Raw genomic sequence first — 24,375 nt, forward strand, 5'->3', positions numbered from 1 at the left:
TCTCAAGGACAATTAGGGATGGGCAATAAATGCTGAACCAGCCAGCAACACCCACATCCCATGACTGAATAAAAAAAAAATTTAAATCCCCTATGGACGGATTTGAACTCATCTTCGTATCATTAGTCTGGGTCTCTGGATTATTAGTCTCGTAATGATACCACTATGCTATCATATCCCCCTTACTTGAAGAAAAAAAACAAATACTCCATGAATTTCTGTGGTTGTTTTTATTATAAAAGTAACTTACAGATGACAGTAGATTGCTTTTTTTAAACTGTGCAATTAAACTCGACAGTCAGTGATTACTTAGTGAACAACACCATGAAAACAATTTTAACTAAACCATAAAATACCCAGTTTAAATTCTGTATGCAGCCACAAAATTAAGATTAGCAAATTTTCCAAGATTGCAATTTAATGTTAAGAGGCAAAAAACACTTATTGAATGTAATTTTAGAGATTACATGCAGCGATCTGCAAATTAGTCTGCTCCATTTAAAACCATTAAAAAAATTAGCAGCCCCTTCTAATGCATTTGGAAAAAAAAAGATATTTAGCAGTATGCCTGAATTTAATACAATTTACAGCATGGATTCAGTTTTTTCCCTTTTACAACTTCACACATCTCCTGTACCCCTTCTTCAAAGTTTGCACTCAAAAGAGGAACAAAAGCAACCCCTTTTCTAGATCAGTTTAAACACGTCAGTGTAAATAGATTAGAGATCTTTTTTCACCCCCACAGTGTGCAGAAGCTAAAGCTGAGGAACACAGCATAGATTTAAATGCGATGTCTCTCCATGAGATCGTCGTCACTTAAATCTGAATCGTCGTCATCTACCTCCCCTTCAATGACCGATCGTTTCCCTTTGCAGCAGGAGATAATTAGCCCAATTAGGAAGACCTGTGGACATAAAATAGTCCCATTAATGCAAAGCACGAATTGGAAAATTTGAAAAAGTGACTTTTTAAACAAGAACTGTTCAGAGATACAATATTGACCGAGACAGAGAGAGAGCACTGTAGAAACTTGGGCCACAGAAAATAAGTAAGCTGAATGATAGGCTAACATTAAACGCTCCTAGGCTTAGCCAGTTTCCTCTAATCATCACAGTTTAAGCTCAAACCTCATACTGTAGTCAGCACATTGCTGACTATAGTAATGTGGCATTTACATTCTCCGCAGGTTGCAACCTTTTACCCCAATGAGTGAGGCTACCACTTTAGCACCAAATTATGGTATGTTTTATATCCATTGTATGTAAAACAAAAGTGATGAAAATGAAAGCCTTGCACATTCCACGTGTGTTATTTTGGAAGTCATCATTTGCTAATGAAATTTAGCGCTTATGGGCACCTTTTCCCTCAACACTGCTCTTGGACTTGCTGCTAATGAAGAGGCTGTTGCATGCTCCAGGCAGCAATTCTCAGAACAGAAAGGGCCCCTCTGCCAATCCTCACTTGATACGAGATAGAAATGCCACCATATGTATCAGATTTCCAAACCAGCCGAAAATATGGCAGGTGGACTTGAATCCCTGTTAATTCTGGAAGGAAGTTTTGGAAGAAGTGGGGACAATTGGAGAACCAGTGACTAGGGTTCTGCTGCCTTCCCCATCTTATTCCACTGGATTTACAGTGGCTACCTGTGGAAAATCCAACCTCCGTGCTTTTCCCTCCAATGCAAGTAAAAGAATGAGGTGTATACCTGTAGCTTAAAGTTGCAAAGCCAGGTATGTATGATTTAACTGGTAGGCCAATACTTTGTAATGATCCAAGATTTTCTGGTAAGTTTGAGAGATCATTTCAAAGATAAACACTCGTCAACAGTTAAATTAAAATAGCAACAAAACAATATACTTACTGCAATGAAAGCCCAGTTTCCAAAGTAGTACACAACATTGAAGAACCAGAATTTATGAAGAAAGAGAAATGTTCTTGTCACTGTGCACTGATCTAAAGTTCAGAGTAAAGACAACAATCAAAGATCTGACATCAAAATATATTTTTAACAATTCACAAGTAAGAGAGAGTCCGGTCACAGCAGCAATTTGGTTATATTTCCTAAATTTGCTCTTGATACCAATGCCATTCCCTTGAGTACTGTACACAAGTGACCATTCAAATTTATATGGTAGGCAACAAGCAGCAGCATCATAGCCATGTTCAAAGCTGTCTAAGCTGATGACTGATTGGACAGCGATTGTAGCCAGGAAACTGAATGGATTTCCTTCTCCTCCACACAGGGCATTGGCATTTAGCTAATTCGGCAGGCTAGGAGTTAAACCTTGACCTCCCTGGTCTGTATACCTCATCCATGATAATCATCTGAGCCAGCAGAGATCAACATCAGTGTTTTTCATTAAAAGGCATGCTTGTTTACTTTTTGTATTCAGACTTTCACCTTTTTTTTCTCTACATTTAGGATATGCACATGAATCTTTTAAACAACTGAATGCTTGTGTACTTAAAGGAAGAGTACTTCTTTTAAGTACAATGGATATAAAACATCCCATAATTTGGTGCTAAAGTAGTAGCCTCACTCATTGGGGTAAAAGACTGCAACCTGTAAATGCCACATTACTGTAGTCAGCAATGTGCTTCAGAGGTTTGAGCTTAAACTGTGATGAATAGAGTCTGCAGACATAGCTCATTTATCTACCACACATTAAATGACAGCTGTTTCAGAAATGCAGCTCTGAATAACAATGCGTAAGTACAGTGCTGAAGAAATGCAGCAACTATGCACTGCGTAAGCTTACCTCTTAAACACAGTTTACTAAATGTAGTGTGTGGCCTTATTTCAATCTGCCTAGTTACTTCAATTTGAAATTGGGCAAAAAGCTTTATCGTATGAATTAAAGCCTCATGAAAACTTAACTGAAAAAGTAAGTTAAGGGTTACCTATCAAACATTTACTTGAGTACTGTGATGGCATTTCCTGGCCAGTCCCCACCTTCTAAACTTCAGATAATTGGATCACCTACTGTCTTTGCTAACTTAAATTGGCACCTGCCCCTTAACATATCTAATTTAAAATTGACATGTTTTAAACCCTTCATGGCTTTACACCCCTCTTTCCCTGTAACCTCCTCTCACCCCACCACCCTAATAACCCTAAACTCTCTATGAAGTCACCTCCAACACCCATTGGTGACCATGCCTTTAGCCACCTATGCCCGCACTCTTGCATTCCTTGCTGAATTTATCTGCCTTTCCAACTCTCTCTCCTTCTTTAAGTCCTTCCTTAAACACCATATCTTTCTGCTCCATTCTGGTACTTACGTAGAAGCTGACCGTGTGTGTGCAAATGATCTAACTGAGAGATGGCATGTGAATGAACAGGAGAGAACAAGGTTGGAATCCTGTAGTTCATTGGAAGTGGCTGTGAGGCCAAGAGAGGGTAGAGAGAGATCTTTGTCAACACTAAAACCAATACAGGCAGGTCATAAAACAAATATTGTTTAAAAAAAGGACAAAAAACTGAGAATCTTTGACAATACACTTTTAAAGGCATTAGGGAAGGCAGACTTCTGTATACTGTCTCATTATGCCAATGATAGTTTGTTAAAACTTAATGTATTAATTCTGTTGTGAAAGCAAATAGATTTTTTGAGGTATTGCATGTTAAAAAAGCAGTATTTTGCAAGTTACTATGTAAGAATACATATCATAACTACACCAGTGTCAAGTGAGAAGGGTATGAATTTTGCAAAACTTGATTATGAGTGCACTTCAGAGTTAGTTTGGGGTATGGCTCCAATCTCATATTGGCATTTTCATGCTGAAACAGAATTAATGCTTTTGAAATTAAATTAAAAGCAGGACTAAAAAGGAAATTACATCAATTTTTCCATTTTTGTCCACAAATCTATATAAGATTTGCATCTAGCACCTATTCAAAAGGTGTGAGGAACAGTCTGACGACTGTATTTAACTTGTAAAGGATGCCAGTTAGCTTAATTTTCAAGGTCTAAAAAATGTACTTGTGTAAATCAGACTTGGCACACTCACAAAGTCCCTGTACATTTTGCACTCTCGAAAAACTATTTTCCTTGAACAAAATCACATCTCTGAAGAGAAAGTAAAGTGGCCTTCAGATGCCAGAACCGATTTTAATTTCCCCCTCAGTTCTCTTCACTTCATTTTAGGGATTGGACTCTGCTCCTTCCTTTGCTCTCAGAATTCCTCATCCTACATCTAAATGTTTTGCCCTCTTCTCATTTTTGAACTCTGAATATATTCCCTGATATCGAGGCTACCATGCATGTAAAATCTCTCTATGGTCAACATGCAGGATTTTTTTAAGCCATAATAAACTTCTGCTTTTTACCCCATCCTCCTTAGTTATTGGCACTTTTGATGACAGGATCAAGGCACTTTGGCTTGGCAGGAGATGAGATGACAATCAAACTAGAATAAAAATAATTAACTGGCATGAGAAAATATAAAGATGGAGAAGGGAAACCAGTTATAGAAGGGGGAAAAAATCTCAATAAATCAAAGGAAGAAGAAAAAAGCCAATGTGTTCAACAAAGAGAGATCTATAGATCAGCAAAGTAAGGAATGACAGTGTTAAGAATTAGTAATAGTAATGAGCAATAGAGTGGGATGACATTAACATGGTTGCACTTTAACTGTCATTGTTCGGTCCCTACTGAAACAACTTCAGCACGAAAGTGTCTATAACTCTGCAGCTATGTCCCAAACTGATTCTAAAATGCACTAACAATAAAGCTTTGCAAAATTCCTTCCAAGTGCCCATCTTACATCATTTTCACTCGACACTGAGCAATCAGATCCTTTCATGACTTTGTTTCTTCCTCCTCATTGGCAAGTGCATATTCACTCAATCATACACTTACACATTCACTAACGTTTACACTGGATCTTAAACTTACCATGTGCCAGGTAGTGCCATAAAAAGGGGGCGTGTCTTGTCTTACCCCCGCGCCACAGCATTGTGATGGAGTTCTTCATGGGACTGTGTGCTCCGCATTTCTGAAGAAGCCATACTCAGAAAATCTGGCCAGAAATGCAGACGCATTGGGGCATTGAGAAGGTCGAGCACAGCACAATGCGACAGTGATTGCCGCTTTGTGGAAGATCCGGGCCGTTAAGTCAGAGCCAAGGTGTAGTATGTGATGCTGCAAAAACCACAAACTGGCCTGAGAGAATTTGTGGCTCACGCCACTGGAGGTTTTCTGCTATTAAAACAAGAGCTATTTCTCACCAACTACTGGAGGATTCAAATTTGGTCCATTTACAGTTAAATTACATTGTAATTTTTCAACGGTGACCACTGATGCATAGCACTGATCAGAGTACCCACTGAAGGAAATAAAATTCACTTGCCTTTAAAGACAGATGCAAATGGGAATTTAGCTACAAGTTAGCTGATCAGCATTCTGGTCAGCTTTTATATTTGATAACTATAACTTGAGACTCATAGGGAAATACACGCAGCTGATAACTAAAATTTAATATTTACATTATTTGGACAATAGTATCAAGCTTGTTTTATGGAACTCTTTTTTTTAAAAAAGAGTTTCCACATAGTAGGAAAGAGAGGTCAATTATTTTCAAGTTTTAAAACCCTCCATTTATTTCCCAACTTTTCACCGTTTAATTGTCAAAATTGGGAAAAATATTATGAATATTCTGCTTCACATGTGTGCTGTAAAACTGGAACTGCAGCCTCCTGGTAAATAGCTGTTGTGCAATTCTGATATAGAAACGCATGCAAATTGAAAATCAACGCCAGACTGTATATATTCAGATACACGTCTTCCTGGACACACAATAATACATAAAAATGTATACAGCACGCACACATACATGTCAGCATCCATCCTGACTACCCACCCACCACCAGCCCCAGTCTAAGAGGAGAGCAGTAAGAACACAGAAAATGCATCTTACAGAAGGAGGTCATTTGGTGTGTTGTGTCTGTGCCAGTTGAAAAACAGTTATTCAATTTAATCCCACTTTCCAGCTCATGGTTAAAAAGGCAAAGGAGGAGAAAGACGTACACAGACAGATGGACTGACAGGCTTTTAAAAAAGCAAATCTTCCTTAAAATTATTTAATACCTTACGGCCATATAAGCTGATGTCAATCCCACAGGACAACTGCAGCAAAATTATCCTGAAAAAATTTGATAGCAAATAGCTCAGAAGTTTCTTAAAGTGCAGGCCAATGCCCAATGGGGAGAATAAGAACATCTCTTTACTGGTTTGGAAAGCTATCCCAGCTATTTACAAGACTCAATGGCACTATAAGATTGGACAAGGAAAAAATAATAACGCTCCCTCTAACAACATTACACTGACTTTTTGGCACGGACATATGGGAAACAAGGATGGCACTTCTAACCTTTCCTAGTCATATTTTATTGGTAACATCTCAATTGTTATAACACAGGGTCACCCCGACTCACCCACAGCAATGCCACAGGGGTTCTATAAACGAACACACAGTTCAAACTCAAACACCAAGCCCTGCGAGAGGCAGAATTAGAATTTCAAATAAGTGGGATTTTATTTTAATTAAATGGCTTAGCATTGAAGCGGAGATAGAAGTGTCCTGCACTAGAACTTAGCAAGACTATTTGCTTTGCAGATACTAACGTGAGGAGCAGCCACTGATACACAAAGAGCCATATTACAAATACAGGTCAAGTATCCTTCATCAGAAATCCCCGGGGCTGATTGAGTTTCGGATTTCAGGTAATTTCGGTTTTTGGATATCGCATATAGGCCTAGGCCCACTTACTTTACAATGGTTGAAGCCTATGCTAGCTATAAAGTAAACAAAATGGCTAGAAAAGTAAGATGTACCGCTGAATAATAAAAACAGGGTACCTGTAATAAATTCCCACCCATGGTGCCATCTGCAATTCTGCTTGTAGGAGAGGGTTCGCAAGGTAAATAGTGCAGAAAAGTAATAAGACTTTCTGCATTAAAGGTCGGGTGTGGTTCACGAAGTTTGTGTCGGTCCAGGTCAGAGACCTCCCCTTCTAAAAGTCGGGTGCGGTTGGTAAGGTTCATGTTGGCTCGGGTCATAGACTACCTGTGCTAAATGTCAGGTGCGGTCAGCGAGGTTCATGTCAACTCTGGTCATGTTGGCTCGGGTCAGGAGACGTTCCATGCTAAAGGTCGACGAGGTTCAAGAAAAAGTGCGGGTTTGGGTTAATTTTAAAAAGCTTTCCTCATAACTTAAAGCCATTGTAGTGATACTCACCACTATGGTTTAGTGAGCCCCTCCCTGGATTATTCATTTAAATAACAGTCACTTTGAAGTATAATTGTACTACATTTGATAATATAGTTGTTGCAAGTACCAAATGCTAAATGAATATATTTTTAGAAACTTTCCCTATTGCAAAGTGACCAATTGAGTAATCTAATCAAGTGGTTATAATGATGGAATTGACTTTTGATATTAGTAATTAGAGCTGTATATCACATTGTACTGGGGTCTAAATACATTTAATCAGCTTGTTATAACTGATATTTTATGTGCTATTAAAGTAGCTGTCAGAACCTACTTTATGATCCTTTATTAATGATTAGTCATTTACCCCTGGGCTTGAACACATTCCTTTCAGCTCGATGACTCATGCATACATGCCCCTGCTGTCACAGCATGAAAATCTCAATGTACGCCACTATATTTTGAATTAAGTTACTTATCAGAGCATTTCTTACTGGGTGTCCTATATGTCTTGAATTTGTAAAAAAAAAAAAAATTTGTGGGATGAAAGCATACTGGCAAAGCCAGCATTTACTGTCCATCCCTAATTGCCCTTGAGAAGGTAGTGGTGAGCTGCCTTCTTGAACCGCTGTAGTCCCTGTGGTGTAAGTACACCCACAGTGCTGTTAGGGAGGAAGTTCCAGGATTTTGACCTAGCGACAGTGAAGGAACGGCGATATATTTCCAAATCTGGGTGGTGAATGACTTGGAGGGGAACATGCAAGTGCTGGTGCTGTTTGGGAGGGCTGTCAAAGGAGCCTGGGAAAGTTGCTATAGTGCACCTTGTAAATGGTACTGCTGCCGGAGTGTGCTGGTGGTGGAAGGAATGAATGTTTAAGTTGGTGGATGGGGTGCTGATCAAGCAGGGTGCTTTGTCAACCTTCTTGAGTGTTGCTGGAGTCACGCTCATCTAGGCAAGTGGAAAGTATTTCAACAAACTCCTGACTTGTGCCTGGTAGATGGTGAACAGGCTTTAAGGAGTTACGTGGTAAACTAATCGCTGATGAATTCCTAGCCTCTGAACTGCTCTTGTAGCCACAGTATTTATATGGCTGGTTGTAAATGTGTCAGCCTTGTCTTTTGCACTAACATGCTAGATTCCCCCATCATTGAGAATGGGGATGTTTGTGGAACCTCCTCTTCTGATTAAAGTGGCTATTGGCATGACTGGATGTGGTAGGAATGGAAAGCTTTGATCAGATCCGATGTTGTGAGATCATTTAACTCTGTCCTTAGCATGCTGCTCCTGCTGTTTAGCATGCAGGTAGTCCTGTGTTGTAGCGTCATCAGGTTGGTGTCTCATTTTTAGATATGTCTGGTGCTGTTCCTGGCATGCCTCCCACACTCTTCACTGAACTTCCTTGGCTTGATAGTGATGGTAGAGTGAGGGATATACTGGGCATGTGGTTATAGATTGCCTTTGAATACAATCCTGCTGCTGCTATCCATGGTACCTCATAGTTGTCCTGTTTTGAGCTATATCCCATTTAGCACAATGTTAGTGCCACACAATCCGATGGGTGGTGCCCTCAGTGTGAAGACTAGACCTCGTCTCCACAAGGACTGTGCAGTAGTCATTCGCATCGATACTGTCATGGATAGATGCTTCTGTTACTAGTACACTGTGAGGGGGAGGTCAAATAGATTTTTCCCCTCGTTGGTTCCCTCACTGCCTGCTGCAGGCCCAGTCTGACAGATATATCCTTCAGGACTTGGCCAGCTCGGTCAGCAGTGGTACCACTCTTGGTGATGGACATTGATGTTCCTCAACCAGGGTACATTCTGTACCCTTGCTAGCCTCAATGCTTCCTCCAAGTAGTGTTCAACATGGAGGAGTATCAGCAGAAGGTTTCTTTGCCTATTTCTGATCTGATGCCATGTGACTTCATGGGCTCCATAGTCAATTTTGAGGACTTGCAGAGCAGCTCCGTTTTGACTGTATACCACCATGTCACCATGCTTGTTAGGTCTGTCCTGCCAGTGGACAGGACATAGCCAGGGATGCAGGAGGCAATGGAGTTGTGGTATTGTCGCTGGACTAGTAATCCACATAAACAGAAATACCTGGAAAAACTCAGCAGGTCTGGCAGCATCGGCGGAGAAGAAAAGAGTTTACGTTTCGAGTCCTCATGACCCTTCAACAGTAATCCACATACCCTGGTTAATGCTCTGGGGACCTGGGTTTGAATCCCGCCATGGCAGATGGTGGAATTTGAAGTCTAATGATGATCATGAAACCATTGTCAATTGTTGTAAAAACCCATCTGGTTCACTAATGCCCTTTAGGGAAGGAAATCTGTCATCCTTACCTAGTCTGGCCTACATGTGACTCCAGACCGACAGCAATGTGGTTGACTCTTAAATGCCCTAGCATGCAACTCAGTTGTAATAAACCGCTACAAAGTCACAAAAAAGGAATGAACCATATGGAACACCTGGCATCGACTTAGGCACCAGAAATGCCTAACAGTAATCACATTGACCCTGCAAAGTTCTCCTTACTAACATCTGGGGGCTAGTGCCAAAATTGGGAGAGCAGAGACTAGTTTAGCAACAGCCTGACATAGTCATCTTCATGGAATCATATCTTACAGGTCATGTCCTGGACTCCACCATCACCATCCCTGGTTATGTCCTGTCCCACCGGCAGGACTGACCCAGCAGAGGTGATGGCACAGTGGTATACAGTCCAGGGGAGTTGTCCTGTGAGTCCTCAACAGTGACTCCAGACCCCATGGCATCAGATCAAGCATGGGCAAGGAAACGTCCTGCTGATTTCCATGTACCGCCTTCCCTCAGCTGACGAATCAGTGTTTCTCCATGTTGAACATCACTTGGAGGAAGTACTGAGCGTGGCAAGGGCGCAGAATATACTCTGGGTGGGGGACTTCAATGTCCATCACCAAGAGTGGCTCGGTAGTACCACTACTGACCGAGCTGGTTGAGTCCTAAATGACACAGTTGCTAGACTGGGTCTTGGGCAGGTGGTGAGGGAAAAAGTTACTTGACCTCATCCTCACCAACCTGGCTGCTGCAGATACACTGTATCGGTAGGAGTGACCACTGCACAGTCATTGTGGAGACGAAGACCCGTCTTCACATTGAAGATACCCTCCTTTGTGTTGCGTGGCACTACCACCGTGCTAAATGGAATAGATTTTGAACAGATCTAACAACTCAAGACTGGGCATCCATGAGGTGCTGTGGGCCTTCAGCAGCAGCAGAATTACACTCAAACACAATCTGTAACCTCATGGCCCAGCATATCCCCCACTCCACCATTACCATCAAGCCAGGGGATCAATCCTGGTTCACTGAAGAGTGCAGGAGGGCATACCTAAAAGTGAAGTGTCAACCTGGTGAAGCTATAACACAGGGATACTTGCGTGCCAAACAGCATAAGCAGCAAGTGATAGAGCTAAGCGATTCAATAACCAACGGATCAGATCTAAGCTCTGCAGTTCTGGCTCATCCAGTCGTGAATGGTGATGGACAATTAAACAACTCACTGGAGGAAGAGGCTCCACAAATATCCCCATCCTCAATAATGGAGGCAATAGTGGAGGAGCCCAGCACAGCAGTGCAAAAGTTGAGGCTGAAACATTCGCAACAATCTTCAGCCAGAAGTGCTGAGTGGATGATCCATCTTGGCCTCCTCCAGGAGGACTCCAGCATCACAGATGCCAGTCTTCAGCTAATTCGATTCACTCCATGTGATATTAAGTAACAGCTGAAGGCACTGGATACTGCAAAGGCTGTGGGCTCTGACAATACTCCGGCAATAGTACTGAAGACTTGTGCTCCAGAACTTGCTGCGCCCCTAGCCAAGCTGTTCCAGTACAGCTACAACACTGACATCTACCCAGGGATGCCCTGTACAGAAAAAGCAGGGCAAAACTAACACAGCCAATTACCGCCCCATCAGTCTACTCTCCATCATCAGTAAAATAATAGAAGGGGTCATCAACAGTGCTATCAAGCGGCACTTACTTAGCAATAACTCGCCCACTGGTGCCCAGTTTGGGTTCTGCCTGGGCCACTGAGCTCCTGACCTCATTACAGCCTGGTTCAAACATGGACAAAAGAACTGAACTCCCGAGGTGAGGTGAGAGTGACTGCCCTCAATATCAAGGCAGCATTTGACCAAGTGTAACATCAAGGAGCCCTAGCAAAACTGGAGCGAGTGGGAATCGGGGAAAACTCTCCACCGGTTGGAGTCATACCTAGCATAAAGAAAAATGGTTATGGTTGTTGGAGGTCAGTCATCTCAGCTCCAGGACATCACTGCAGGAGCTTCTCAGGGTAGTGTCCTAGGCCCAACCATCTTCAGCTGCTTCATCGATGACCTTCCTTCCATCATAAGGTCAGAAGTGGGGATGTTCGCTGATGACTGCACAATGTTCAGCATCATTTGTGACTCCTCAGATACTGAAGCAGTCCATGTCCAAATGCAGCAAGACCTGGACAATATCCAGGCTTGGGCTGACAAGTGGCAAGTAACATTCGTGCTAAACAAATGCCAGGCAATGACCATCTCCAACAAGAGAGAATCCAACCATTGCCCCTTGACATTCAATGGCATTACCATCATAGGGTCCCCTGCTATCAACATCCTGGGGGTTACTATTGACCAGAAACTGAATTGGACTAGCTATATAAATACTGTGGCTACAAGAGCAGGTCAGAGGCTAGGGATCGTGCGACGAGAAACTCACCTCCTGACTCCCCAAAGCCTGACCACCATCTACAAGGCACAAGTCAACTCCAACAATACTCAATAACACCCCATACACAAACATTCACTCCATCCAAACCGACGCACAGTACCAGCAGTGTGTACTATCTACAAGATGCACTGAAGGAATTCACCAAGGCTCCTTAGACAGCATCTTCCAAACCCACGACCAAGACCACCTAGAAGGACAAGGGCAGCAGATACATGGGAACACCAACACCTAGAGGTTTCCCTTCAAGTCACTCACCATCCTGACTTGGAAATATATCGCCGTTCCTTCACTGTCGCTGGGTCAAAATCCTGGAACTCCCTTCCTAACAGCATTGTGGGTGTACTTACACAACACAGACTGCAGCGGTTCAAGAAGACAGCTCACAACTACCTTCTCAAGGGCAATTAGGGATGGGGAATAAATGCTGGCCCAGCCAGTGAAGTCCGCATCCTGTGAATCAATTTTCTTTAAATAGTAATGGAAGCTTTTGGGACATTGAGAATATGAGTATATCTGGCTGTTGTTTGACTAGTCTATAGGAGAACTCTCCCAACTTTGCCGCAAGTCCCCAGATATCAGTGAAGAGGATTTTGTAGGCTTGACGAAGCAGGGCCTTGTCATTTCCAGTGCCAAGGTTTGTCTGGTTTTACTTTTATTTGACCTTTCTGTAGGAGTTTGATACAACTGAATGACTCTTAAAAGCAAGCCAATCGCATTGTCATGGGTCTGGAGTCACATGTAGGCCAGACCACATAATGTTGGCAGATTTCCTTCCCTAAAGGACACCAGTGAACCAAATGGGTTTTTCAATAACAATCTGATAGGTTAATCATCGTTACTAAGATTAACCCTTTAGTCTAGATTTATGAATTAATTGAATTTAAGTTTCCAGCCTTTTTGATGGGATTTGAACTCATGTCCAGAGCATTAGTCCAGGCCTCTGGTTTAATAGCCCAGTAACATTACCACTATGGGAGTATCTCCTCAATAATCTGTACACAGAAGGTAGGATATAAGCAAACAAAGTTTAAAAAGAGCAATTTACCATATGGGAACATACTTAAAAAAACCCCAAACATTCATTCAGTCATGCAGGTCCAACATTTTTCTTGCTTTCGGAAAGGTGGAGAATAGAAAAGATCTTCTGTAGTATATTGGAGAAAGGTAGAAATTGCTAAATGCGAAAACCAAGACCCAACAACTAATATTTATAGAACACTTCTAACATAATAAAATGTCCCAAAGCGCTTCATAGGATTATTATAAACCAAAATTAGACACTGGGCCACATAAGGATAAGTAGGGCAAATGGCCTAATGCTTGGTCAAAGATGTAGGTTTTAAGAAGTGTCTTCAAGGAAGAAAGAGGTAAAGATGCAGAGAGCTTAGCATACCTTTACTCAAGCTTGGCCTGTTCCTCCATCCTTCCTAGCACTACAAGCGGAAGACCTATTGATCTGAGTGAAGTAGCAGGTTCTCTCAATGTATTCTGATTCCTATAAATTTCAATCCCATTTCTACACACTTTTCTTTTCAGAAAGCAGTTGATTAACACAGCTTCAATTGTTAATACTGCATAGCCCGGACAGGGGAGAAAGAGGTGGTGATGGTGGTGCTTTGTTTATCGGCGGGGGGTGGAGATGGGGAGGCCTTTGTCTCACCAAGGCTTGATTAAAATTGAACCAGTGTTCTTCAGTTCTGCGTGCCCAGAACAACTTATGTCACTCCATGCTTTTAACCCAATCTCATCTCAATATTCTCTTCAAAACTTTGATTGTGTGAGTGTTTCACAACAAAGCTCCAAGGCCTATCATCTGTTATACAGTTGGTACAGCTGAATTATTTAAAAATCCCAGAGGGAAACTTTAAACAACTGTCATAGCCTATAATTTTAAGTGTTACTTTTGAGATGCGACTCTAAACTCAGGAATTAGACCATCAGTTCTTGAGGTTTTACATTAAACTAAATGAAGCATTTTATTAATTTACACAGGTCAAAATATATACACACATGGCTACAAATTACTACTATCGTAACTTATAACAAATTCCCAAACTAATCTCTATTAAGGCAACAGCAACTCATAGACTTAACCAAACACCAAAGCATTTCACCGTACAAATTCAAAATGATGTTCTTTTCACTTTGGTTCCTGTGGATCAGCTGGAGGCCTTTTGATCTCACATTGCCTCTGCATTACAAACCCGAAAACTGAAGTTATACCTACCACCACCCAATTATATCACCAGCCTCTTCTAACAATAAAACTTCTTTCATAGCACCAATGTTATTAGAAATATAAACAAGTTGCTTGGTATCTGCTAGACAGTTGTCAGTTTTCATCCCACTTATTGAATACTCTATTCAAAAAATGCAAATGCAGGCTAAATCAAAACTAGTACACATCAAAGCACCCAGACTAGCTGGCTTTAATCCAATTAAGACACACACACAGACTAAACCTCTATTTTAAAAGAAAAATATTTTCCAATAATATTATGCATTAATAGCTTCATGACATCATCCTTTTGTGCTTTTCTTTGATGAATCAGTATCTTTTGAAGATGAGGTGTGCAAACCTACTCAATATTCAAGATATGGTTTTGCTGGTTGTCCAACCAGTAATACAAGCAAACTCTGACCCTTTGTCCATTTTTATTTCGGCTCATGCAAGTCTTCCAATGGAGATGGGCCACTGAATTTGTTTCTTGGAACTGTTGCCAATGAAAATCAGCATATGCACTTCTGTATAAGGAGGATGATTATTAATAAGGATTAACTATTTCTATTGCATCTTTTCACTACTAGGACTGGGAAGTTTGCTTAATTAGAATAAGGTGGACAGAGGGAGAGGAAAAAAAGAATTTTCATTTAATATGTAATCTTTGAAACATGAGATTGCTCCTTCAGTGCAATAACCCTCAAGGATGCAGCTGCCAAATACAATCAGGATAACTAGCTTGCATTTGGAAAGCAGAGCCAGCAACATTTGGATCAGTGAAATTGTCAACAATGCAGAAGTGCTAAAAATATTTAAATGCGACTAGTTGCATAGACTGCAGATTCATTTAACTATATATAAACTCTAAACATTAATGGAAAATTACAAGAAGAGAGACTGTCACTCCTAATGAGCACACTTGGTAAACGAGGCGAGCCATAGCAACTTAGCTAAAAATTAAATTCAAAAATCCTGAGAGGCCGGTTTCACCTCTTATGCATTTAACTCTGCTCTTACAATATTTCTATTTTCATAATTATTAAAATCATTGAAATCAGGAATGAAGTCGTACATTAACATGAATTTGATGAGGATGTATACTGAAATGTTTACAATGTTCATTGTTAAGTTAATGAGAATCAAATGCGTAATTACTTTATTATGCTCCCTAATTAAGGCCTCCCCAAGGTTCAAGTGCCAGCCAGATAAACATAGATACAAAAACAGCATCCGCTTTCCAGTGCAAAGCTGAGATCCCTTACCAAAAATGCAGCACGGGACCACCACATGTTTAGAAAATATAACTATTAACTAAACTATTATTAAAGACATTATAGCAGGGCACTTAGAAAAATTCAAGACAATCATGCAGAGTCAACATGGTTTTGTAAAAGGGAAACTATGTTTAACCAATTTATTGGAGTTCTTTGAAGGAGTCACACATTATGCTGTGGATAAAGGGGAACCGGTGGATGTCCTGTACTTAAGTTCCCAGAAGACATTTGATAAAGTGCCACGTCAAAGGTTATTGCAGAAAATAAAAGCTCATGGTGTAGGAGGTAACATATCGGCATGGATAAGAGATTGACGAGCTAACAGGAAACAGAGTTGGCATAAATGGGAAACAAAAACAAAAGTACCTGGAAAAACTCAGCAGGTCTGACAGCATCTGCGGAGAGGAATACAGTTAATGTTTCGAGTCCGAATGACTCTTCATCAGAACTAAGAAATGAGGTGGAATATAAGCTGGCTGAAGGGGGCGCTGGGACAGGTAGAGCTAGGTAGAGGGCCAGTGATAGGTGGAGGCAAAGAGATTGACAAAGATGTCATAGACAAGAGGACAAAGGGGTGTTGACGGTGGTGATATTAGCTGAGGAATGTGCTAATGATGACATTAAGGGTAGAAAGCAGGACGAGCAAGATAGTCCTAGTGGGGGTGGGGTGGGGGGGCTAGGGATCAAAATAGGCTAAAAGGTAGAGATAAAACAATGGATGAAAAACCATTTAAAATAATGGAAATAGGTGGGAAAAGAAAAAAATATATATAAAATATATAAAAAATTATAAATTATTGGAAAAAGGAGAATCGGAAAGGGGCTGGGGATGGAGGAGAGAGTCCATGATCTAAAGTTGTTGAACTCAATATTAAGTCCAAAAGGTGGTAAAGTGCCTAGTCAGAAGATGAGGTGCTGTTCCTCCAGTTTGCGTTGAGCTTCACTGGAACGCTGCAGCAGGCCAAGGGTCTTTTTGGTTGGCAGGATGTAACGAGTGGTGTGCCACAGGGTTCAGTGTTGGGGCCTCAACTTTTACAATTACTTGGATGAAGGGAACAAAGGAATTGTTGCTAAATTTGCTGACGACAAAGATAGGTAAGAAAGTAAATGTGGGAGGCAGTGGCATTGTAGTATTATCACTGGACTAGTACTCCAGAAACCCAGGACAATGCTCTGGGGACATGGGTTCGAATCCTGCCAAGGAAGATGGTGAAGTTTGAATTCAATAAAAATCTGGAATTAAAAGTCTGATGATGACCATGAAACTATTGCCAGTTGTCGTAAAAACTCATCTGGTTCACTAATGTCCTTTAGGGAAGGGAATCTGCCATATTTCCCACGAACAAATAAAAAAATTGTGAAGAGGATGTAAGGAAGTTACAAAGTAACATAGATAAGTTAAGTGAGTGGGCAAAGATCTGGCAAATGGAGTATATGGGCAAATGTGAAATCGTTCATTTTGGCAGGAAGAATAAAGAAGCTTATTATCTAAATGGTGAGAGATTGCAGAGCTCTGAGATTCCGAGGATGTGGTAGTGCATGAATCACAAAAGGTTAGTATGCAGGTACAGCAAGTAATTAGGAAAACTAGTAGAATGTTATCATTTATTGTGAAGGGAATTGATTACAAAAGTAGGGAGATTATGCTTCAGTTGTACAAGATATTGGTAAGACATCTGAAGTAGTGTGTTCAGTACTCGTCTCCTTATTTAAAGAAAGAGGTAAATGTGTCATAAGCAGTTCAGAGAAGGTTTACTAGACTAATACCAGGAATGGGTGTTGTCTTCTGAGGAAAGGCAGGACAGGTCAGGCTTGTATCCACTGGAATTTAGAAGACTTAATTGAAATCTTTAAGATCCTAAGGGGTCTTGACAGGGTGGATGTGGAAAGGATGTTTCCTCTTGTACTTCCTCTAAATCTAGGGGTCAATGTTTAACAGTAAGTGGTTACTCATTTAAGACAGATGAGGAGAATTTTTTCTATGAGGGCTGAGAGTCTTTGGAACTCTCTTCCTCAAAAGGCAGTGGAAGCAGAGTCTTTGAATATTTTTTAAGGCACAGCTAGATAGATTCTTGATTAACAAGGGGTGAAAGGTTATTGGGGGTAGGCGGGAATGGGGGCGGTTGAGGTTACATTCAGATTAGACATAATCTAATTGAATGGCAGAGCAGGCTCAAGGGGTCAAGAGGCCTATTCCTGGTCCTAATTCGTATTTTCGTATTTTAATGGTCCAGTTTAACTGCAAGACAGTTAATAGTTTTCAAACCTATTTAACCATGTGTTGGATTATTAAAATACACCAAGAACAACACATCTTAAAACAAAGTACACATAGGCCTATTCTAAAGGGCAATGCTTGGTAAGTCCGATAAAGTCTTGACAACCTCCCCAAAAATTAAAAGCTATCCTAACAAAATGGTTGAGGCAGGACTCTATTTAACAAAATACAGTACAATTCGAGATAATTATTTAGCATTATTAAGTCACAGTTTCAATTGTTGTGATGCTGAGTAAAGCTTATTTCTCAACCAGAATATCAGAAATCAACTTTAATGGGTCTTACTTGAGGATAGCTATTCAAGATTATGGGCCAGAACTTCCAAGGATTGGTAAGGACAGTCTGATTGCTCCTTTTAAGCTACCCTGGAACGGAGCTGCACCTTTATCGTCTGGCCTTCCGACTCAAGCCGAGTGAGAATAGTGCAGTGCAGTGGGTTCCTGAGTCCTTCAGTCAAAGGCAGCAGTCAGGGGAAAGGAAGTTACGCTGTCCACCCCCACCCCCCCTCCCCGCCCCTTACAGCGCCAACTGCCTTAAAGCAGGTCAGTTTAAAGGTCCCAGCCACTTTGTGACACCAGGGAGTAGGCAAGTGGTAGGATGAGTGGTGGGTAAAATCAGATGGTGGATTGGGTGGTCAGTTTCGGCGTGTCTGGAGGGTAGTCACAGGGGATCTTGAGGGTAGTCAGGGGGCTGGGTGGGGGAAGGTTGGGAAAGTAGTCAAGGGAATGGTGGGTAGTCAGGGGGTTGGGAGGGTGATCAGAGGAGAGGGTCGGGTGGGGAGTGTCTAGTACCATGGTTACCCAGGAGTTTGAAGTGGTTTTAATTCTCCTAACTTTTCCTGGTAACTATTCTGTTCAGGCAGTTGGAACTATCCAAAGGCTGAGTTAATTCAGGGTAAACGATGGTTCCCAGTGCAGGGTATTTTTCCAGCGGAAGTTTGAACTTCCTGGGCAATTCTCTACAGTCCTTGTGTGGGGACCTCCTGGGGGTCCCCCAGTGCATCCTTTGAGGTATCTCCCAAGTATGACCACCCAGAGGTCGGAACTTATAGGCTTATATTTCTAGTTCCAAGTCAGCAGATGTGTGCAATACTAAAGAGGCTTTTATGTATTGCTTGTTGAGACTTTTCAACAAATCACTTGCTTTGCAATAGATCCAGCTACATCTTTGACCCTGCTTTTGTTCGTCTAGCTAGATTGGGTGATAATTTCTCATTAAAAGTAATCTACGCTACCATATGGACTGCAATAGCAGGGCTGAGATTGAAAGGATTTACTACTGTGGTATCATGTTGCAGCTGGCTGTAAACCAAGCCAATCAAAATCTTACGTTAATATTCAATAAATGTCATATCACTTCCTCGGGCTCTTCCACACCCTCTCCGTAGCTCCCCAAACAAAATCAACATTAGTATATTAACAGTTAAAACTGTTGCTGCAAAAGTAGTTCAAGCTCACGTTTAATGAAACAAACACACGGAGATGAAAAACAGCATTGCTCCTCATCTGCAGTTCCCCAGCTGCTCACCTGAATTACACTGCAGCTGAGTACAATCCACAGATGGTTCACTATACTGGTCTCACTAACAAATCGTTGCAACAAAAAATAAACCTGACCTGCTTAACCTTCAAATGACAGAGCTTTATTGGACCATTACAAAGAAAATATTCACCCTTGCTTCATACTGATGGAATATACAGTTCAGTAAAAACATAAAAATGATTACGAAAATGGCCACAAGTCCAAGTTAGAGGAACTGAAATGCCAAATGCATGAGATTGGCCTTTTAAAACTTAATTGCAGAAAAATTCTGGTTAAAAAATTGTTGTTTAATTAAAGCAAGATTAATGGAATAATATTACACAATGATGAAATGTGGAACTATGCACTTAAGTCTTGGAGTGGCCTTGAAAACGTATGAAACTGAAGATCAAACTACTTGTACTCTCCCTTTAAGGGGCAGTACCGTGTTAATTGCTACCCTACTTCAGAACTTTCAAGGGGACATGCAAGTGAAGTTTCTCAATTATTGGAACAATCTCAAAACCTTCTGTTGAAAACTATTAAGTAAAATGGATCTGACCAATTTCACGTAGGTTACTACATCATCTTCAATGACTTTAACATTAGTTACAAGGTTCCTGCAATGTACATAAGAAATATGGGCAGGATTAGGTCACCTGGCCTTTCAAGTCTGCTGTACCATTCAATAAGATTCTATCTCATCTCCACTTTCCTGCACTATTCCCGTATCCCTTCATTCCCTTAGTATCCAAAAATCTAGCGATCTGAGTCTTGAATATACTCTGCAGCTGAAGAAATTTTTCCCCATCTCAATCCTAAATGGATGACCCCTTATTCTGAGGCTGATTCCCAATTCTAGATTGCCTAGCCTGGGCAAGGAAACATCCTTCCACCATGTACCCTGTCGAGTCCCTTAAGAATTTTATATTTCAACGAGATCACCTCTCATTCTTCTAGATTACAGGGAATACAGGCCCAGTCTACTTAAACTTTCTTCCTAAAACAATCTCCTCATCCCAGCAACAATCTGGTGAACCTTTGTTGCACTCCCTCCAAGGCAAGAATGTCCTTCCATGGGTAAGGAGAACAAAACTGTACACAACATTCCTCCAACACAAACTTTCTTGGAGAGACCTTGCACAAGAAGTTTGTCACTTATGAAACAATTCCAAAATATTCTTATGAAACCCAATTACTAAAATGAATCTATTCAACTTCTAGTACATATCTACTTAGATATAACGTAATATTTTAATGTGTGAAGGAATGAAGGATGCTAAAGACATTTGGTACAGGAAGAAACATTTTGCATAACATAATTGGCAAATTGGGGAAACATAAGAATGGGAAGAAGAAAACTGGCATCCACGATAAACGAATGTCAATCATAATATTCAAGAAATGTCATTAAATGAGTCCTCTTACCCACCTCAGGGAACACAAATAGACCACCCTCAAACAAACTTGGAGCAGGGCTAGACTGAATGGCCTACTTGAGCCTGCTTCGCCATTCAATAAGATCATGGCTGATTTGATTGTGGTCTCAACTCTCCATTCTTGCCTACCCCCAGTAATGTTCGGCTCCCTTGTTCATCAACAATCTATCTACCACTGCCTTGAAAATATTCATCGACTCTGCCTCCACCGTGCTCCAGGGAAGAGAGCTCCAAAGAACTGTGACCCTCTGACAGAAATATTTCTCCTCATCTCAGTCTTAAATGGACCTCTATTTTTAAACTGTGTCCCCTAGTTCTAGTCTCTCCCATAAGGGATAACATCCTTTCAGTATCCACCCTGTCAAGTCCCCTCAGGATTTTATACGTTTCATTAAGATCACCTTTCATTCTTCCAAAATCCAAATGCCCAGCCTGTCTAACCCTTCCTCATAAGGTAACTACCCCCCATCCCAGATATCAGTTGAGTGAACTTTCTCCGAACCGCTGGTAATGCATTTATATCCTTTCTTAAATAAAGAGACCAAAATTGCACTCACTAATGCCCAGTACAACTGTAGCAAAACACCCCTACTTTTATATTATATTCCCCTTGCAATAAACGACATTTCATTTGTCTTCCTAATCATTTGTTGTAACTGCATACTAACTTTAATTCTGTTCTGGGATTGCACAGTTTGTGGCAATAACAAGGGTGGTAAATACTCCATTAACTATATGGCACTGCATAGCTTCAGTTGAATGGATACTGTCATTAATCTCCTATTCTTGCCAAGTTACCAACATAAGTACACACTCAAGGATGCCAAATTACAAACAGCTATTTATGATAATTTCTTATTCTCTCTCTCCCTCTTTCCAAATAATTGCTTCTACTAACTGCCATTTAATTCATTCTGAGGTTAAAAAGCACCCAATTGTTACAAACATACTGGAAGTTACAATACTGTAATGCAATTACAAAGTTAATTGTGGGCTAGGATTCTCTAATGCTTGGGAAAAGAAAGCTGGATGAACTTGTGCCTGCACATTATCCTACAAGTACTGATGGGAGATTTAACAGAAATCTGAACACGAATGATGATATTCCGATTAGGTTATGCAATGATTCAGGATGATTACGTTCTATGGGCCTGTTATATATTTTCTAATAATTTTATCTATTAATCACCTGAAATCTGCAGACACCTTATTCAGAAAATGCAACTGAGATTGCTTATACATATCCACTCCCTCTTCCCTCTTTCTCTCGAAGTGACAATAAAGCATTCATTACATCACACAAAAGTAGTTACATCTGACATGAGGGATTGATTAACAATGTTTTGTCAGTGTTTTCTTAAGAACTCTAGACATAGGCATGAATGAACCAAAACCATTTATCTCAGCAATCCTGTACCTATCAATAGATAACGTACAATTTATACCAACATGGGCTCTTGCGAACTTAACTGTCCCTGAATAAAGTGAATGACTACAAGAAAACTTAACAAATAGTCATATTAGCAAAGGTCTATACAGGATTAAAGCAACATGTTTTGATCTACAACCAAAAACTTTCGGGATACATTCCAGTAGCTGAATAATACAAGCACATAACGGTCTTGCAATGATTACCCATTTCAATGACTGGTCAATCCGGACAATATCTTGTTTTATCTTTGCTAATGGGCAGCCATCATGCAGGTATTTCCTGTACCTCACCTAACATTGGTCTACACCAAAGGGGTAGTTTGCGAATATTTTTAGTTTTGCGAATGGAAAAAATGCCATTTTAGTCAGAATGTTGCGTAACATTTCAGTTTCTGACTATTTCCACAATCCTAACCTGGATGGGTTAGGAAATGCTGAGTACCTGAAGATCTGAGAAACAGATCATCCCTGGCCAGCGGTGTATTAACAGGCAACATGGCTGTAGAGGTTTGTCCCAGAGACCATTGGCCACTGTCATTTATTCATTCTTTTGGTCCAAAAACAGTCTGAAGTCTTTTTCCACAGTCATCAACAAGTACAGAGGATTCAATAAAAGTAATGGAAGAAGTCATCAACAGTGCTATCAAGCCGCACTTGCTTAGCAATAACCTGCTCAATGACGCTCAGTTTGGGTTCTGCCAGAGTCACTCAGCTCCTGACCTCATTACAGCCTTGGTTCAAACATGGAGAAAAGAGCTGAACTCCAGACGTGAGGTGAGAGTGGTTGCTGCATTTGACCAAGAGTGGCATCAACGAGCCCTAGCCAAACTGGAGTCAATGCGATTCGGGGGAAAACTCTCCACTGGTTGGAGTCATACCTAGCACAAAGGAAGATGGTTGTAGTTGTTGGAGGTCAGTCATCTCAGCTCCAGGACATCACTGCAGGAGCTCCACAAGGTAGTGTCCTCGGCCCAACCATCTTCAGCTGCTTCATCAATGACCTTCCTTCCATCATAAGGTCAGAAGTGGGGATGTTCGCTGATGATTGCACAATGTTCAGCACCACTCGCAACTCCTCAGATACTGAAGCAGTCCATGTCCAAATGCAGCAAGATCTAGACAATATCCAGGCTTGGGCTGACAAGTGGCAAGTAACATTCGTGCCACACAAGTGCCAGAGAATAACCATTTCCAACAAGAAAGAATCTGACCATCACCCCGTGACATTCAATGGCATTACTATTGCTGAATTCCCCCATTATCAACGTCCTGGGGTTACCATTGATTAGAAACTGAACTGGGCTAGCCATATAAATACTGTGGCTAGAAGAGCAGGTCAGAATGTAGGAATTCTGCGAGTAACTCACCTTCTGACTCCCCAAAACCTGTCCACCATCTACAAAGCACAAGTCAGGAGTGTGATGGAATACTCTCCACTTGCCTAGATGAGTGCAGCTCCAACAACACTTGAGAAGCTTGACACTGTCCAGGATAAAGCAGCCCGCTTGATTGACATCCCACCCACAAATGTTCACTCCCTCCAGCACCAATGAACAGTGGCCGCAGTGTGTACCATCTACAAGATGCACGGCAGGAATTCACCAAGGCTCCTTAGACAGCACCTTCCACAACCGCCACCATCTAGAAGGACAAGGGCAGCAGATACATGGGAACACCACCAACTCGAAGTTTCCCTCCAAGCCACTCACCATCCTGACTTGGAAATATGTCACCATTCCTTCACTGTCGTTGGCTCAAAATCCTGGAATGTCCTCCCCACCCCACCCAAGCACTGTGGGTGTACCTACACCACATGGACTGCAGCAGTTCAAGAAGGCAGCTCACTACCACTGTCTCAAGGGCAATTAGGGTGGGCAATAAATGCTGGCCTCATCAGCAAAACCCATGCTCCTTGAATGAATAAAAAAAAATCTTTATTGCTTTAACATTAAGATTTTGGGGGTATTAGCATTCCAAAAAAAACCCCAATCTAGGCTGGAAGGAAACTAAAAGCTCCTATTCCCTCTTCACACTCCAAGCACATGTTGCGTCCATGCCATTCAGCCTTCCTGCCTACCAACTTCTGCCTCAAGCAATATCAAGCACTTACTTTCTTCATCCACTGTCTTTCCTGTTTTCACGCTTCCCCTCTCCCAGCTGCCAGTTCTAAATATTGACTGAATCCTCTCACTAACTGGAAGTCATAACTGTTGTCAAATATCGTGGACTG

General features: G+C 41.2%; 1 protein-coding gene across 2 annotated transcripts in view; it reads right to left on the reverse strand.

The window, feature by feature from the left end:
- Positions 1-215: 215 nt before the first annotated feature.
- Positions 216-24,375, reverse strand: part of lmbrd1 (LMBR1 domain containing 1) — a 230,268-nt gene continuing 206,108 nt past the window's right edge. The window contains exons 15-16 of one of the 2 annotated variants that reach the window (XM_041188277.1): positions 1,865-1,956; positions 216-904 (exon numbers count right to left, since the gene is read on the reverse strand). In XM_041188277.1, the coding sequence (XP_041044211.1) occupies positions 782-904; positions 1,865-1,956 (215 nt within the window). In that variant the 3' untranslated portion in view covers positions 216-781. The remainder of the gene's footprint in view (positions 905-1,864; positions 1,957-24,375) is intronic. The other variant, XM_041188279.1, reaches the window with a different exon arrangement.

This window comes from Carcharodon carcharias, chromosome 5 (assembly GCF_017639515.1).
Source record: "Carcharodon carcharias isolate sCarCar2 chromosome 5, sCarCar2.pri, whole genome shotgun sequence".
NCBI lineage: Eukaryota > Metazoa > Chordata > Chondrichthyes > Lamniformes > Lamnidae > Carcharodon > Carcharodon carcharias.